The sequence below is a fragment of the Lineus longissimus genome, chromosome 2 (assembly GCF_910592395.1).
Source record: "Lineus longissimus chromosome 2, tnLinLong1.2, whole genome shotgun sequence".
Classification (NCBI taxonomy): Eukaryota; Metazoa; Nemertea; class Pilidiophora; order Heteronemertea; family Lineidae; genus Lineus; species Lineus longissimus.
Window position 1 is genome coordinate 2,329,850 of NC_088309.1, and position 18,409 is coordinate 2,348,258.

The 18,409-nt window shown below is 42.3% G+C and overlaps 2 protein-coding genes across 2 annotated transcripts; one reads left to right on the forward strand and one right to left on the reverse strand.

The window, feature by feature from the left end:
- Window positions 1–8,136: 8,136 nt before the first annotated feature.
- On the reverse strand, window positions 8,137–9,851 carry LOC135483506 (U11/U12 small nuclear ribonucleoprotein 35 kDa protein-like). Its single transcript, XM_064764465.1, has 2 exons — window positions 9,658–9,851; window positions 8,137–9,400 (listed from the first exon to the last, which is right to left on the reverse strand). The coding sequence occupies exon 2, from the start codon at window positions 9,371–9,373 to the stop codon at window positions 8,423–8,425; it is 951 nt and encodes a 316-aa protein (XP_064620535.1). The 5' UTR covers window positions 9,374–9,400; window positions 9,658–9,851; the 3' UTR covers window positions 8,137–8,422.
- A 2,017-nt stretch (window positions 9,852–11,868) lies between these two features.
- LOC135500984 (DDB1- and CUL4-associated factor 12-like) lies at window positions 11,869–18,169 on the forward strand. Its single transcript, XM_064792706.1, has 8 exons — window positions 11,869–11,947; window positions 12,593–12,883; window positions 13,237–13,443; window positions 13,766–13,999; window positions 14,155–14,217; window positions 14,504–14,663; window positions 15,149–15,294; window positions 15,488–18,169. The coding sequence occupies exons 2-8, from the start codon at window positions 12,683–12,685 to the stop codon at window positions 15,641–15,643; spliced, it is 1,167 nt and encodes a 388-aa protein (XP_064648776.1). The 5' UTR covers window positions 11,869–11,947; window positions 12,593–12,682; the 3' UTR covers window positions 15,644–18,169.
- The last annotated feature ends 240 nt before the right edge of the window (window positions 18,170–18,409 follow it).

Sequence of the window (18,409 nt, forward strand, 5' to 3'; positions counted from 1 at the left end):
ACAGTCCAGTTCGTCATATCATTCATACTGTCTTAAATAGGGTGAGGCCGGTCCACTTCGTCCAGAGTGTACTTTGTGGCGGGGTATGGCGACGAACAGGGGTATTTTCATACTGGTTACACAAATCCCCAGCCCAATTGCAAGTTGTCCCTGATAGTGCTGGTACGGTTTAAAAGAAGACAAACTAAATGAATGGACAGTGTTTATTCATGGACAGATACCCAGTTGTTACAGAAAATAGCACCATTATTACTTTTACATTTATATGTATATTATTACATTTATTCAAAATTAGCATTAAGAAGCTTGGTCTTGGCCAAATTTTGTAATGATCACTTTTGGAAAATTCCCAGGATTTGCATTTTTACATTATTTTAAAAACCTGTTTTCTCATTCCCGAGTTTTATGGAATGAATGTGCCTCCTCAGGGGCGACATCTTTAGTTTTGTTGTCGTCCACCAATAATGCGCTTGCCATCTGTCACCATCATGACATTATGTAAACGCCGTTGAACGGTTTCCATGGCACTGCTTGGTTGCCATGGAGTCACTGATGAGACATAATTCAGTACTGCGACAGCATAAGGCAGCGATTTTTCTTTGCTACTTGATTGCTCCTTTACAGGTATAGAGATGAATTCAGTACTGACATCATCCCCCAGGCCCCCTGTGACATGTATAGCTAATACACAAGTACAAGCTTTCAGGAGCAGTCTTGCGATGTACATGACTTGATGGGTCAAGATAACCTATAGATGAGATTGCAGAAGTAGACCGGACTTGATTAAATGCTTTCGACACTGATAGGATATGTACAGAACAGGTCCTAAGGAGTACATATGTATTCAAATGATGGTACGCGGTATAGTTTTAGTATTCGCTATTTCTGGACCGATTTGTGGACGTCCTTTGATACATAATATCTACTCAACACTAAGCTTACATGTATACCATACAAAATATATTCATTTCGTCGTACGTGTGTATAGGCCTAATATTATCATGAATTTACATACAAAAGTATCAATAGTACCATGTACCTAACATGTCATCCTATTTGTACGACCTATCCTTATTTCATAATGAGGTGGCATTTGTTGCTGAAGCAAAATGCACTTCGAAAGATATGTTTGGTTATTCAATCTTGGCCCAATTCCGGACCTTTTGCCGGCACCACAATTCAATGAAACCATCTCACACATCCTTCTTTTCATACGGAAAAGATTTTAACGTTGTTGGCAATAATGTCCGTCGTCTTCGCTGAGTGTGTGAATTTTCTGGTGTCTCATTACTTCATCATAGGAAGGCGGTGGCTCCTGGGGTGTGTGGTCCGCGTATCCTGGGTAGCACGGAGGTTCCGACTGGACGCTAGCTACAACCACACTGTCCAACGAACCAGGGCGCGATAGGGAATTCCTCGATTCGTTTACTGAAGGGGCATTGGAGACATTTTCTTGTGTCTTCCTGTCGCGAGTTCCCCGGCAGAGGTTCGTACTTCCTCGCCGTAGTTGAACATACGACGAAGCGGAGCCGAGGAAGCCCAAGACTAAGTTAACCGCATGCAGAGCAAGTTTTGAGTTGGCCACATTCGTGTAGTCAACGTTGATTCCAATTGATGATATAACGACCACTGCCAGTGATATGCAACATGTGACTAAGGAGCTGACAGTGCTACCAAGAGTGCAGTAGATGTTCTTAAACTTACAGGCCAGAAAGCCGAATATCCCTGCGGAGAAGTAGAACATACATCCCCAGAATCCGATGCCGATGGTGCAGCCCCACGCCTCATGTTTCATCATGACCAGGGACGTTATGACCAGAGTGAAGCCAACAATGATCTGAATGATGGCACATTGTCTGACAGGTGTCTTTTCGTCGTTCTGTTTCTTGTTGGCGCGGCGCTGCTGCTGGAAGTAGGTGTGTGGGTCACCTATCTGAGGGTGCACTATTCGATCATGGCTGTCTGGCCCTGCAGCGGGAGGGAAGTATGGTACCATTGCCCTATCGATGTCGTCACTGTAGAGGGCACACGGAGAGTGATGGTGGCCATGGGTGCCTGCTGACGCAAAGACGGCCATTTTGAATTACCTGAAAGGGACATCATGGAAGGTATTGCTTCATTTGATGCCAAGTTAAATGTTGCCCACAGGCACCACCATTTTGGCTGGAACTTGAAGTGCTAAAGCAATCAGAACTCCTCCAAAGTGAGGTTAAAACCCATTTAAGACTGACCTAGGAGGCTTTTCTCTGGATATCAACTCTTTCAATCGGCATTCACTTCGTCTTTAATAGAGTTCTATTTGCTTCTAGCCAAAATGGTGGTGCCGATGGTCAAACTTAACCAAATGAGATATCTTTCTCTGGCTTGGCATCACTCGGAATAGTAGAAACTTGACGGCTATTTCTACTATTCCGAGTCCTTGTGCTGCAGCTGTAATCACCATCAGGCACACCAATCGATATTTTATATTGATTAATACCTGTACTGTAAATAGATGGATCAGTTTCTCTAGTACCACTGGGCATGCAGGGACACGGCTTATTAGAGTCGCGGCCAGTTCGATCGTTGCACACTTATACTGTGACTGTAATGGTTTTATAAATGGAAGTTCAAAAGCAACTAAAGTAGCGGTGGTGTTAACTTAAGTTGGCGTCAAGTCTAAGGGTTGAAACTGAAGGAGATAACGCTATGTTAAGTGAACGCCAGCGTTAGTGCCAACATTTGGTTTGGGCAAGCTGGCCGAGGACGTTGACGCTGAACGATGAGCGGAAGGCAAGCATCGAACGGAGATGACTTAATGTGGGGTATCGAATACTAACATGTCGCCAGTTACACTATACTTAGTGCCATGTTTATACGAGCTAGACATGGCTGATATGTTGACTCAGGGTTGGCACAACTACCACAATATTTGAGTTACAGCAATTTCCTTGGACTGACGCATGTTACCATGGCAATTAACATGATGTCCGTGAATAAATAGCTCTAATGATGGCAGTAACTGGTGGGCGACCCATCAAATATACCTTTAGAGCTCTGTGTAATTTCACAACCATGCAGTACATAGATTATCAGAAAATGTGAAAACTATAAGGCGGTCAATTCGGAGAAAAATTGAAAGCAGAATATTTTATCAATCCTGTAACATTAGTTCCTCTTAGAATACAATGCCACCAAAGAGACTTGCGTTGTAATCATGATATTAGCCCTACCAAGGAGGAGACGGATGACATTCATGACATTAGGCCGGTGTTACATAGAATTACGGCGGCAATAAACGAACGTATTCGGTATTCGGTATTCGGTATTCGGTATTCGGTATACGCCAATAATGGGTTTACATAGAACTACGCGATTTACGAAGGTATTCGGTATTCGGCACGCAAAGACAAGGTTTACATAGAGCTACACTATTTATAGACAGTGGTCTCGACATGGTATAGCGGTTCGAGAGGCGTAAATATACCGACCGGTGCACTACGATCTTGCTCGTTCCTCTTCGGCCTACCGAATACCGAATACCTTCGTATGCAAATATAGTGTAGTTCTAAGTAAACTCAGCCAAACGATACGCGAATACCTCGTACCGTGTCGAGAATACCACATATCGTGTAGGCCTAGCGTGTTTGTGTGCCGAACATCTTTTTGCCGCGTGCGTTGACAAAAGAACGATCATGTCAGCAAGTCCCCTTAGCAGTGTAGTTCACCGAACTCAGAAACATGTCCTCATTTCTATCAGCATATACACGTCTAGTAGTATATGTAGAAGAATGTCAAAAGTAGTCGCACTGGTTATCGACCACTGTCTCGTTGATCAGAAACACACCAGATCGATACTCATCCTTCACCAGATCGAATTTCGCAGCATGTCTCAAGGACGCGTACTATCTCGGCTGATAGCACACAAGCCAAAGACCAGTGATACCAATTTCACTCTGAATAGAACTGAATAACCCAATGTTGCTGTCAATGCCAATATCATGACTTTTTTGGTCACTGATGGACCTTACTCCTCAGCTAGCTATCTGTTTTTGGTAGACGGCGTGCTAAAACAGGTATAGGGGTACCTGTTGCAGCCCTTGAAGTGCGACCGTGATTGAGGTAGCAAAACGCCTTCTGCCGACCAATCCGTGTTTATTTCCTTTTTGTCAACGCACGTGGCAACGCTGCACCGCACGATCTCAGCTATAGAGCTTCCTCGTACATGTATGCGTTAGTAAAAGCGGAAATATTTACGTGGATATTTGAATACCGCTTGAGATTTGATCAATGGCACCTAGAAGTTCTTGTTGTATGTAGGAAAGCAACATATTGGCTTGAGTGCTTTTCTGAGACATGAACTGGTTTGAAACCAAAAAGATAGTTGGTGAAAACTTTCATCAGACACTTAGGTAGATTTACTGGTTTCCATTGAACTTACCTTGGAAGACCCAGAACTTGTTCAGAAAAGAGCAACACTAAATCGTTTTCCATCAGTAACTGACGTTGGAGGACAACTCTATAAGGAATGTCTGCCGGAGTCCGGGGTATGAGTGCTAGCAGCACATCGACGGAGACAAATCATCCACGAGCATGGAATATGGCTCCACATAATACAATGATACATGTACTTGTTAAGTTGAGGGACTTGTGTGTTTTCTTTCTTGTTTTTTGCTGCTTACTCCTCTAACCCTGAAGACTGGAGGTTAGTCATAAAAAAGGAACAACTTAGTATCGCACTAAACGTATTCCGTTAATTCCCTAATGCTGGACACATGGGCTGAACAAATGATCGCGTTATTCCGTCACCTCAGTCTTCGTAACGAACATACCACCAACAACAAGCTCATTTGACATCCTCGATCTCACGCCTTTCGCAACAGAACTTTCCTCCGTAAAGAAACCAGCATCTACCGTGTTTGCTCTAATACAAGGCCGCCTACACATCACTAATGGCTCCGATTTCAGCAACTGATCACGACTTTGATTCGCCACCATGGCACGTGACCAATCGTGTCCATGGTGATAGGAGAGTTACCTGTATTGATGGATACCCATTTAAAAGGTTAGCAGGATGAGGAAGCAAGAACAAGTGGTTTTGGATCTTATAATAGGAGCTGTTGCTTAGCATTGCCATTGTTGATTGCGCTATGGTAGCACACGATCTCACACACCTACACAGCTATAGCATCATGTCAGTTCGGGAAAGATCAGAATTCGACTCTAGTCGCAGTCTGCAGAAACAAACATAGGAAGTGGCTCTGACTTCCACTACATAGTCGAATACGGATGTTTCCCGAACTAATATGACAGTGGCATTTTCTGCCAATAGGCCTATACCAACAACCTTCAGTTGTTATTTTTTGGGCGACGCAAACCTGCGGGAAATAATGGATGTGCATGAGTGACCGCAAATGGCTTCAGATTAGCAGACGGATTTGCGTTCATCAGTGATCAGTGTCGCGTAATACCTTGCGAAAATACTCTGACCATGACAATGGTGAGGCGGCTTACTGTGCTAGATATGCCTGAATATTACGCATCCTGTGACATCTCGATATCAACGCTGACATCTGTTCCTTCGTTGTGCCCTTAAATTCGTTCATAATGTTGTTGGCCAAATGGTATTATATTGCGTCACAACGAGTGTTATTGAGGGTATATAGTTTAGTTGTCTGACATCCCTCAATTCCGATATTCCTGTCTAGGACTGAGTAGGCACACCGCTCAAGTCTGAATCTATGCGAATGGCCCATTTGCTTCCCCTTCTGTGGTTCAAAGTCGGATTGCCCGCCAAGCCCATGATGGCCGTGCTCATGACTTGGACAGGAGTGTGTCTCATAGGATTCCTGCTCACATCCACATATCTCTCATCGGTGGAACTCAACTTTGACACGGACTGTACTGTGCCCAGTCACTCCCTTTTCCTGCTTATAAAACGCGTCTATGGTAAACAACTTGGCAAAAGAACTTTACCTGTTCTGACTGGTGATTTCTCTCGAAGTGTGAACGATACGTGTAAAGGTTTCAAGCACATTGAACTCATGATTCTGATCAACAGTAAACCATCGTACAGGACGCGGAGGGACGGCTTGAGAGCGACTTGGGCGTCGTTGAAGGAGTACAAGGGTAAACAGATAAGGCACGTGTTCTTTCTTGGCACCCCGGTAAAGAAATCAAGAAAGAAGAGACTGGAGAATGAAGCTGCTGAATTCGGTGATATGATGATCATGGGGATCAGGGATGACTATAGAACAATCAACAAAAAAACTATGTTCCAATTCGAATGGACATTGGCGCATTGTGCAAATGCGAAGTTTGTTGTGAAAATTGACGACGATACACTTTTCATTCCGCAGAACTTCCTTGAACGGATGGCAGCCATGAATAAAACATTCGAGGAGCCGTTGTTTAGTGGTTATCTCGCCACGAGGTCGGGACCGCAAAGGAATGAAAAAGCAAGGTGGTACATGAGTAAGGATATGTGGCCCGGAGACATCTATCCTGACTATATTCTAGGTTTTGCTGTCTATATGACAATCCGGACTGTGGAACTATTCCATGGAGCTAATGAAAAGGTGAAGCGGAGATATAAACTGAACGAAGAGACATTTCCAATTGACGACGTATATGTGGGGATTCTTGCTCAAGTTGCACATGTCCCGGCTTACCCTAACATGCAGACTCACTTGTACGAGTCGGTCTTTCTTGATAAGATCAACAATCACCATTGTGCCATTGGTAGGGTGTTTGCTGCACATTCGGTCACCAACGACGTCAAGATGTGTGTATGGAAACGAGTACTCGCTGCCTACGCGAACAACGAACAGAACTGTCAGCCGCTGCTGAGCTGAGGGGTAGGCTGAGGAGAATAAAGATTACTAAAAACTCATCTTTGTTGAGAAGAGATTTGGGGACGAAATCCCTCTAACTATGTCAGTCGCCATATGTAAATTATCATTCCGCACCGTCATCACATGTCGATTGTGACGAAGTCGTTGATGTGATTGTGATCAGCTATTGGTCCATCATAAAAACCTGTAGGGAGACACATCAATAGACATTTTTACAGTGGAACCGATTTTGATCCAACCGATATATGTCCCTTGGCCTTCTGGCTCCTCCAGGTCTGTTAAGTAATCACCAGTCAAGGTCAGTTGGTAACAAATGTTGTTGATCACGGGTTAGAACAGTGGGCTCCGTCCTACCAGACTTCGTCAGCTGTTCGAACCAGACTGTGCATGGTTTAATCAAATTCCTGGGAAACGTGTTGGACCAGGTGATCACGCATGCTGTTAATAGAAAATGGGCAAACTTGGCAAAAGTACTAATATTAAAGAGGTCCATTTGTACTACCAATTCCTGCCGCAAAATGGTATTTGATGACAAAGTCACAACCATAAGGCACTCTTTTATACATAAGGTTTTTGAGCTTTTGAAGGATTTTAGGCCAAGAAAAATATTTGATGAGCCTATAAGATTATGGTAGTGGTGTGACGGTCAGGTACGCCGGCACAACCTTGGTAACCCAGCATTGGCAAACTATTGCGAGGACTAACGACAAGCCCAACAACGATGCGTCTCTGACCGGTGGTAAAAAACCCGAAAGTGATTGAACAACCTATATGTAGAGTCAGTGTGTACTTCAGTTTGTAAAGATCGGGTTCAGGGGTCTACATCAAGATATGATAATAAATGGTGGTTGTGACATGATTGTGAGTATATGAAGACGGATCAGCATGCCTTCAGTTGCACGGTTCCTTGCTCTAGTGATTGTGACACATGTGGGACACTTTTCACATGTGGGTAGTGACAACACAGAGAGTGCAGATGGACGCATTGTGTCCTTCTCATTTCCTTAGGCAGGGAGAGAGGCATAAATGGTCTTGTTTTATGCAAAGGGTACTAGCTGTCCCCAGTTGGTCAGATGATCCATGGTGCGAGGGCTCATTGTGGGGTTCACAGGGGGATAGACACAAATGGGACTCGTTCATGCAAGGACTCACTGTCTTGAGGACTGTCACCAGTAACAGATGACAATTTTCATGGCATTGACACCGACACTGATTGTTGGTTTGAACAATATCAAGACAGGTTGTAGTGTCAACCATTCTGACAGGACATTGGCCATAAAGAAAGTCAAGAAACAATGGAACATACTAGCTATATTTGTTCTAGTATATTTGTCCTGAATCACAGGGCTCACTGGATAAGTTAAGATATTTTCCTTACACTTAAGGTAAGTTACACAGAATTCTGTTATTCAGTGGTCATCCACGTTTTTCAATCAAAAAGGGATCAAAATGTTCAGGTTCACATGCTCTTTCAGCCTTCACATTAGACCAATCAACAACTACATGTGCTGCGTTTTTTCTCTTTCCCTCGGTCCAGAGTTTGACCTTCTCATATCCCTCTGTCTTGATTTTGACCTACTCCTGTGCCTTCATCTTGATTTTGACCTACTCCTGTCTCTTCGTCTTGATTGTGACCTACTCCTGTGCCTTCGTCTTGATTGTGACCTACTCCTGTCTCTTCGTCTTGATTGTGACCTACTCCTGTCCCTTTGTCTTGATTGTGACCTACTCCTGTCTCTTCGTCTTGATTGTGACCTGCTCCTGTCTCTTCGTCTTGATGGTGTCCTACTTCTATCCCTCCTCCTAGACGAATCAAACCTCCTTTCAGGCCTGAATTTGTTGTCTCTATCTCTTGATTGAGAATGACTCTGGCGTCTGTTATATCGATAATCAGACCTCCCCCTCGATTCTCTAGGGTAACCTTTATCACCTGACCTCATATTTCCATATGAACCCCTCGCCCTTTCATTTCTTTCTAGTCTTTCCCTATCGCTGAGAGCATGAGCAAGAGCCTCAGCTTGCTCAACCAGAAATGGTTTCTTATGAGGTCTATCTATGCCTCCGAACCGGAGCTGGCCAGACTCCTTTTTGCCACCAAATCCTCCTCCAAGTCTCCTTGGGACCCAGCCAGGAAGTTTCCTACCACATTCAAAGTCAACTAATATCTCAGAATGATGCAAAACAACTCTGTTCTTGGCTTCTCGTACAGCTCGACATGCAGAGACTTCATCCTCGTACTCAATAAATGCATACCGTTTCGAAAAACCTGTTACGATATCCCTAATAAGCTTCAGACTCCTTATCTCCCCAAATCTTGAGAAGAGTTCCTCAAGGTCTGATTCCGACGTTTTAGGATTAAGCCTACCAACAAACAGGGTCACATTTTCCTCACTTTCGAGATATTTATTAGGGCGATATTTGGCATTTAGTGCTCTGATAATGCCATGGTCATGAGCAGCAGTGTCTGTTCCATCAATACTACCAGCCTTGAGTGGATCATAGACTTTCAGAACAGAGCTCCACTTCTCCAGAGATGTCATCGTTGGATCAGTAATTACCGTGGCAACCTGAAAGGTAAGAAAAGTGATGTCACTATAAGGGCTATAAGGTAACTACTGTAACCACAGGAAGTTGTGTTGTTTAGACTCCCACAACTATAACTGATGTTTGATTACCAACAGAGAAACACATAGGCCTGACTCAGTGACTGAACAAATATGTACATGATTAGAAAGAAGGCCACTTCCCCCTCCCCGACCACACACACGCACACACACACTACAAAAATCTACTCATTCACAAAATAGGCAATATCTCGACATACTTCCCGTTCAATCGGTTAGCTCATCGTCAAATACGGTTTCTTTTTGCGCTCATTTTAAACTGGCTGCGCTGCTGTATCAATATCAAAAGATAGAAACCAACAAAATTTCATAAATTTCGTGGTCAGGCACACAACGCAATCCCTTTTTTAGACCAATGCTTCGTCCCCAAAGGGACGAAGTGCGACGGCGACGGGCGCCCAATCTTGACACTAGAGGCGCTGATGTCGTTCCTAAACAACGGCTCGCAGGTCCAGGACAGATTGCCGCGAAAATTTATAAATAGTTCGGGAAACTGATAACATCCTCTTGCAGCATCCTCTTGCAAACAGGGCCTACTCCTTACGCATCTTTCTGATTGAGGGAGTAAACATATCGAGGCCACATATCGAGTGATCGATGGCCGGATTTGTCAGGATGTCAAGCCAGCTTCCCAAACTATTTATAAATTTTCGCGGCAATCTGTCCTGGACCTGCTTCTCGAGCCTCTTCCCTCTAGCACTGCTAAATTGCCACCATCTTGAAAAGCAGTACCGCGCATGTGGAAATGTAAAGAATCTTTACAATTGCAAAGAGGCTATCGCATCACCACTACGCCCGAGAACACGATGGCTGCACTACGCTGCATTGATAGTTTGCAATAAATTCACGTAAAAACACACCAGAACATCTCGGGTTTTCTTTACAAAGATCATATTTTGTTATTTATTTATAAACAAGCCATTTTATGAAAGAAGGTGGCACTTACTAGGCCTGGATAAGACTTTGGAGTTTGAAGTGGTGGTGACGCAGTGTTGAAAACACCTGAATCTCAGGATGCCGATATCCAAGATGGCGGAATTTTACCAATTCCAGTGTCTGAAATTGAATTTTAATTTCGGCACTGTGCGAGTTTGCCGGGCGCCGGGCCAAAAATGTCCAATTTACCGCTGAGGTCTCATTAGGGAGTTTTTTTGTTATTCATGCGCGGCCAAGCCCTAACCGTAGTTCCTAAAATCATTGATTTCTCGGTCCTTACAGTATGTCAGCGTTGATTCAGCAGTTGTTTTGGCAAAGACATGTTTTTTTGGAGTTTCTAAAACCTAGAGCGCTACTCAATAGGCGACTAACAAGAAACTACGCATTTATACTGTTGTTGCCGACGTATGTGTACACTGAACTTGGGATGTGCGTCGGCCCCGTGTTGAAATGCCGTCCAGTGCCAGTTGGTGCGTTTTTCGCTGATTTGTGCAAAATTCAACATATCTCAAAAGTTCAATGGTTGACCCTCGATTTTTTTTTGATTTTTGTGTAGCGTAAGCAACTGTCTTTCATGGGAGAATGGTCTCTGTAAGAATTATTCAGGAAGAAATGTATAATATTTGGGGGTTTTCGTGATTGTCCGGCCCGATTGGCAATATTGCCATTTGGGATGGTGAACAGAGCTAGGAGCAAATGCGACGCTTATGATTTATTTAAAGAAATAAAATGCCCGATTTAACATCTTGCAAAATCAGGGGAATCGGGCGTTTCCAGTGATATACGACACAAATGGGTTGTCCTCATGCATTCACTTGGGAAACGCATTTTAAAATAGATGTTACGTCCTGTTAGTGTTAATGGAGCACGTCATCATCGCGTACATTTGGGAAAAACTCCCTAACGAGACCTGAAATTGTCACAGCAGGTCGAGTGAGACTTGGCAACGATGATCACCATTGACGACGCTTGGAGAATGCGGGCGAAAATGATTGGTGACGAAACAATGGCCTGATTGGTCGGCTAGCCTTGTGACGTCAAACTATTATCATACCGAGAGGTTTCCTGTTATAAGCTTAAAGGGACAATAGGCAGCAGCCAGGCAGGCAAGATAAAGTTACACGAAATCGCCAATAGGGGTCTCTCACATCTCACAGTAAAACGAGGAATACATTTAGTGTTGAACCTGACATGACCCGGGCCCGTAGGCGCCACTACAATGCTAGCTGTGTATATTCGTCTGAATAGTCACCTGAAGATGGCCAAATTAGGCCCTCTGCTCCTGCCTATAGCCCCCCTTTAAATACGTTTGGGCTGGAATGCCTGGCTTTTTTCGAGGTAGCACACAGGCTCAGCGTAACGGATCGAGGCTCTATAATGCCAATGGGTTAATTCGTATTTCCCACGTTATGAACTAATGGTGGCGTCACCTGTTAGAAGAACTCCGACATCTCTGGTGTACATCGAGGATGTAACAAATCGCCAAAATGGACGCTCGGTTCGTCAGAATTTGTTTAAATTTTTGTGTGAAATAAACGTGTCTATCACTCACTGGTATGGCCATATTTTATATTTCGTTTCACCTGTTGATTGTATATGTTGATTAGATCAAGTAGACCGCTCTGTTTTAGGAGATTGTGAACCGTTGGGTGACTGTGGCCTTGCGTTTTCCTGTGGCTCACTGGCTGTGTTGCACAGCTGTCTGCATGTTCTGCTTTGTGCAGTGCAAAAGATGCACACAAACAATGCAAACAATGACAATCACTCAATGAGTGTCAGTGTACAATGCACCACTGACTTGAGCCTGCCTGGCATGTGGGGTCACACCATTGATGGCAATAACATCATCCAATGCATTGAGGGGCGTTCCTGAGGCTCAAGTGATTCTTCATAAATCCTATCTTCTTGCCAGCTGGCACAACTAGGCCTATGCCTTGGCTATACCTATAGCTGTCACTTTCAGTTCAGTCCACAGTCAATGAGTGACACTTTAGCATTCAGAATTTGGCAATTTTTTATATTTCAAAGCTAACGCCAGGTAAAGCAATGCAATGCAATGATTATGATAGAGGGCAGTCAGTCAGACAAACAAAATGTTACCAATATCCATTTCATTGAAAGTTAAGGTCTGCGTTTTCTCACACACATGTCACAGTCCTTCATTTCAAATAAAGTTTTACCGGTATTTCGTACTTTCAGTTGATCAGATCAGTTTGAAGGTGGACCTGAGCATGTGGTAACAAGGCTTTTCCGTATCCCAGAATATCTTTATCTTCAATATCTGACAACATGGATATCCTGAAGTACCTGCAGAAACGAGAGGTTGGCCTCTACTATGGTGCCCCACAGAAACTGGTGGCAGAAAATTTAGCCCAACAAATGCCTGGACTTCTCCATGAAAAGGAATATGCAGTTGGCCAGATTAATAAAATTTTTACATCTGCCTGGGTTTCGGATCGACAGGTAGTATTTGGAACTAAGTGTAATAAGGTATGTTCATTCCTTCTCAGGTTGATTTTTTGGATTAAGAATGAATTAATAATGGATAGATACAAAATGTACTTGTTCTATTTGGAAGCATATAAGTCTTCAAAGGTTCTTTTGCTTATCTCAATATACAAGTCATTACAACTTTTTTCCATATCGATATGACCAAGTATAGATTAGATACTTGGTCATTTTCTATACTTAATATGCTGACTGATTAAATAAAACTAAACTTTGCAAGTCTTACATGTAGTTGTATTGTAGTTCAAGATGTGTATCAATTCTAAAAGGTTGATCTTTGTCTGCCTTTTGTTAGATTACTGTATTAATCAAGACATTTAATGATTTCTCCTCAGCTGATCGTGTTGGACCTGCTCTCCCATCAGATGGTCCAGATCCCATCCCTGAAAAGCAGTGATGAGAGTGTGCCAGCAGACTGCCCCTGTGGCATCCACAGCATTGCTATCAATCCTTCAAAGACGCTCCTTGCAACTGGAGCCGAGAATACGAATGATGTGGCAGTGTACAGGCTACCCACGTTTGATCCTGTGTGTACTGGCGAGGTCTGTAAGAATTGCTATTGCAGAGCATAATATCTTTTTCAGAAGCTTCAATGTTTGGCCGAGAAAGGGCACTTGTGCTTCTTATAGTAAAAAGCCATACATTTTAGTGTCAGTGAGGAAGAAACTTGAAGGCAAAGGGAACCAAGATATGAGGCAAGGACAAGTTTGCAAATGCCTTTGTTGCCTCCACAAAGCTTGAGAGCGTCTTTGATTGTCAGTTGAAATCTAAGTGCTGTATACTGTTCAACAGTCTCAGAGCACAATACACTCATTTCCCAGCCCACATGACACAATCTAATTGTGACGCGGTATTTTCTTTCAGGGTGGCCACGGTGATTGGATCTTTGACACCAAGTGGCTTGATGATGAGTACCTCGTGACTGGTTCACGTGATGACAAACTTGCCTTGTGGTGTGTGAAAGATACTGAAGACTGTGATATATCTCGTATGAAAAGCCTCCAGGTGCCAGAGTATTCCATTAAGAAGCCAACTCTAATCAAAAAGTGTCACCAGGCTGAGAAAGTCCGAGCCTTGGCCTATAACGACTTTTCAAATGTAAGTAATTACACTTTCAATTCTTAGTTGTATTAGGCTATCTTCAGCTTGTTCCTTAGATAATGAATTTCCGATTCAGAACTGCAGTATACTGGACGGAGTTACAGTTTAGTTAAAAATATATGTTAACAAATCGTAATTCTTCCTCGCTTCAGGAATTGGCTGCCTTATCACTAAATGCACAGTTACATATATGGGACACAAGAACATGGAAACAGGTAAGTGTAATAAAACAATTTAGCTTCTAAACATGTTGAATAAATATAGGCTTGGTGGACATTAAGCAGTATTTAAAACAGATTACCCCAATATTCAAGGCTGTTCGACAGAAGTTGAAGTCTAGTATTGTGTGGAAAACTGCATTGCGAGCTTCGAATATATTGTATGCAGTAGACAACAGAAGGGCTATGAAACCTTTGCTGTCATTAAAATGTGCCTTAGTCTGATTTGCCGTGTGTTCTAAACTCTTCATCGGTTGGTTAATAAAACTACATTTCCTTTCAGGTTGATTCTCGAAAGTTACCCCATCCACGAGAAAACGTCTGTATGGCTTTGAGTAAAGATAGAAAATTGTATGCCGTGGGATCACAGTCCCATGTGACGTATATTGATACCAACTCTCAAAAGGTGATCACATCAGTACAGTCCAGACAGAGAGGATGTGGTAAGATTTCCCTTCCTTCAACCAAGCTCACCAGATTTCTGGTCTTCAAGGCAACAGCCACATACACTGATTTCTGGCATAAACAAGTCCACTATTTTACTTTCGTATGGAAATAAGAAGTGGCTAGTTTATGACTTTGTCGCATTGGCTGCCTTCCATCTTGATATTCATACAGACAGGTCAGACCTCTGAGTCTGATCGCTGTAAAATGCCAGGCACCCCAGAGACTTTTCATGATGTAGTGCTCGAAGTTATGCAACAGGATTTTCATATAACGGTATCTATTTTCAACCTATCTCAAAGAAATTTGCCACACCATGTGAGTTGATATCTTCTTCTTCTACGATCTAAGTCATAGGTGACGAATGCTGAGGTCTGACTGAATTCATCCTTGTCGTTGATGCTGCTTAGCTTGCTATTGGGTCATTTACATATATTTTGCTATGTATTCTATGTTTTGATCATGACTATTGTTTGCTTTGCAGGTATTCGATCAGTGAGTTTCAACGAGAATGTAGTAACCATAGGAACTGGTGCTGGTGCAGTTCTTTTCTACGATTTAACTGCTGGAAAATATTTAGAGTGTAGCTGTGGCCATGCGTGTATGCTCAATGCTGGGAAAGGCTGGCTGGTAAGTAGGGTTGTTGTCAGATCTGATGGAAGTTTTGACATTGGCTAGAACATCTGATTTGATTCATGAATCGGTGACCGATACCGGTATCATCAAAGTTTAAAATGTAGAATACTTCGAGTGCTGCGATGTCAGTCTCAACACTTCTGTTATTCTGTTAACTAATTGTACTGTCTACATTTTCCTTTTTCAGTTACATGATGATAACTACCGAGATTACTTCATGGACCAGGAATATCCGAATGCAATCTATGCTCACTGTTATGATGACAGTGGCACAAAACTGTTCACAGCTGGAGGTCCATTACCCGCTGGACTCTGGGGCAACTACTGCGGGTTATGGCAGTGATGGAATTCATGGTTATGCATGTCTACAGGAATGTATCCATACCATTCCCTGGTATCAAGTTATATTGTTTCAAGTACATTGGCAAAATGTCAGTTGTTGAACTCTGTGTCGTTTGATACTGTGACTTCACAGATGATATCAAAATGTAATTTGATGTGGTCACAGTTTTGGGAGTAAGACTGTACCTGGCAATTGCTTATCACAGCATTTGTTAGGTAATGTAACATATGGTGTGTCGTCAAAAAGATGAACATTTTGTGACTTATTTATGCCCTATCATTGGCCAGTATCCACATATGGAACCATCTGATTGAAGGTTTATTGGCACTTGACTGTGTCGTACACATTCTCTCATGCAGTATTGTTAATCATACTATGTATGCTAGTTGCTCTGAAGTTTTATCTGCCAGGAGTTTTTGCCTGGTTTGTATTTTCTGATGAGTCAGTCAATGTACTTGTAAGTTAGGGTGAGAGACTGTCAGTTTGATTCATAGCAAGATAGGGCCATGGAGTGGCATTACTGAAACCAATTTGCTTTCATTTTCAAACATTCATGCTGACAGTTCTGTTCAGAATAGGCAATCATTAGGCAACCATTTTCATAATTCAACGTTGGGTATGTAGCTGCAGACTTGCAGTGATTTCACTATTCATCATATCACTACCTTGCTCATGATATCACCTCCTTATTGCTGCAGTCAAGTGAAGTGATTTTAAGTGAGAATGAGGTGATATTGTGAGACAGCTCGATCCTATGAGAGGGAACGTCAATATTTTTCTCAGCATATGTAAACAAAAGGCAAAATTGGGGAACATCAACCTGAAGAAAACTAAAGCTCTGAACAAACAGACAATTAGCGATGTAACTCAATCAATTATAGGGTGCTCCACAAAAAAAGGAAAAAACAGCAAGTTGCTGGTAATTTTTATTTTTTCTGCAAATATTTGTTTTTAGTGCCTCATTTCTTTCTGCACATTTTAATGTATTCATTCTATCAGTCTATGTTCTATTCTTGTTCTATTTCATAAAAATGGTTTGATTTCGTTCGTGAAGTTTTACAAAGTTGTGTTGTTTGATTTCAGAACAGCGACAGATTTTCTGGTTATCTGTAAAAATGTTTCTGCAAGTATTGATTTTAGGGTTGCAAACTTGGCTTCTGAAAGGGTGAAGATGAGAACAGTTTCTATATGTATGCAAAATGTTAATCAGAGCATTTGGCATACATGTACTGTTCATGATCAACTTTTAAGAGAATTCTTTACATCACAATGGAATGTTTTATTTTGCACACCTCTTCACCTTGCGGAGTCAGGTTTTTCAAAAGGGATTATTCAAAATCGCAGTGTACACTTTTAAATTTGCTGTTCATATAAACGACTTTCATGTGTGTACCAGTACCGGTACTCGGGAATCGGGCTTGAATAGCTTACAGTCTGGTTAATGAATGATCCCGGACCACCCCAAGTGGAGGATGTGAATCTATTTTGGATGTGACTTGGCTGTCTTTTGCAGGTCCTGTATATATTCCTTTGTTTCCTTCAAATTTAACCGAAAGCCTTCATGAGAGGACGAGATGTGCTGCATTGTTGTCAGAGAGATTCAGATTTTAATCTGAGAACAGCATGGCATTTTGACAATGGATATTGCATTGCCTGGTGTCAGAAATGCATTAAAACAGTCCGTCTTTAATATCTGGAATTCCCAGACCGAATACAGTCACAACTGAACCAGAGAGAAAAATCACTTCGTTCTTATTCTTGAATGAAGATCTGAACCTCTCTTATATCACTGCTAATAAGTGTGTTAATAGGTGTTCTATTTATGTTGACGAAGTACAAGGGGGATCTTAGGTCATTCTGTATACAATTTGTCGGGCCTGAAATACAATCCTCTTCTCGGTTGGTTTTAAATAGTTCTATGAATGTTTTATGGGGAATGTGAGGATGCCAGATGTCATCACTGGAGCTGTTTACATTTTGTGTCTTGCATTTGTAATCTTGTAAATATTGTAAATGTACCGTCTCATGTCAATGAATATACCCATTGTCTATGTCCAACTGTGCTGGGGGTGGGGAGGGGGGGGGCATATAGGAATGTGCTCAAACCTTGGTACTTCAACATCCCCATATGTGCTCAGACTGTAATTTTGCCCACAGATGTATGTATTGGTGCAATGTACAACTAGGCTTGCTCCTCTCACAAAAAGCTGAAGCAACTTGATGAAATCCTTGTCAAGAGGCTTTTTCTGCCCCGTACACTTGTACCTACTGTTGGTCCTCGAACTTTGACAGTTTCTTGTCTTAAAAAACTAAGTCTTATGTGGTTATCATAACAATGCATAATAAGATTCTATTCAGTCCTAAAAGTCTACACAGTTATTTACAATATTCAGTTGCAATTTAATTTTGTCAATGAGAGTACAAATGGTATTGCATTTTCTTTTTTTCAGGGATGTACAAGTTAGCTAAGTGCTGAGTGTATGTTATGTTAATATTATTAAAGAATGAGTTGGCTACCATTTTAAACTAGAAAGTCTTGCTCTTTTTTGCTTCATCTTTTGTCTCTTCCACAGTGTGAGTGAGCTACGCTGATATTATGTATCACGACCAGGCTGTGGGGTTGATCAAGGAACACCTTGGAACTCGTGCATATCACTTGTGGCATTGTCGTATACACATATAACATATCGGACTTGCATTCACTGCACCCTTGTGAAAACGAACAGGTTTTCCAAGTCCGCTGCAAGTTTCAAATCTGTTGGTGAT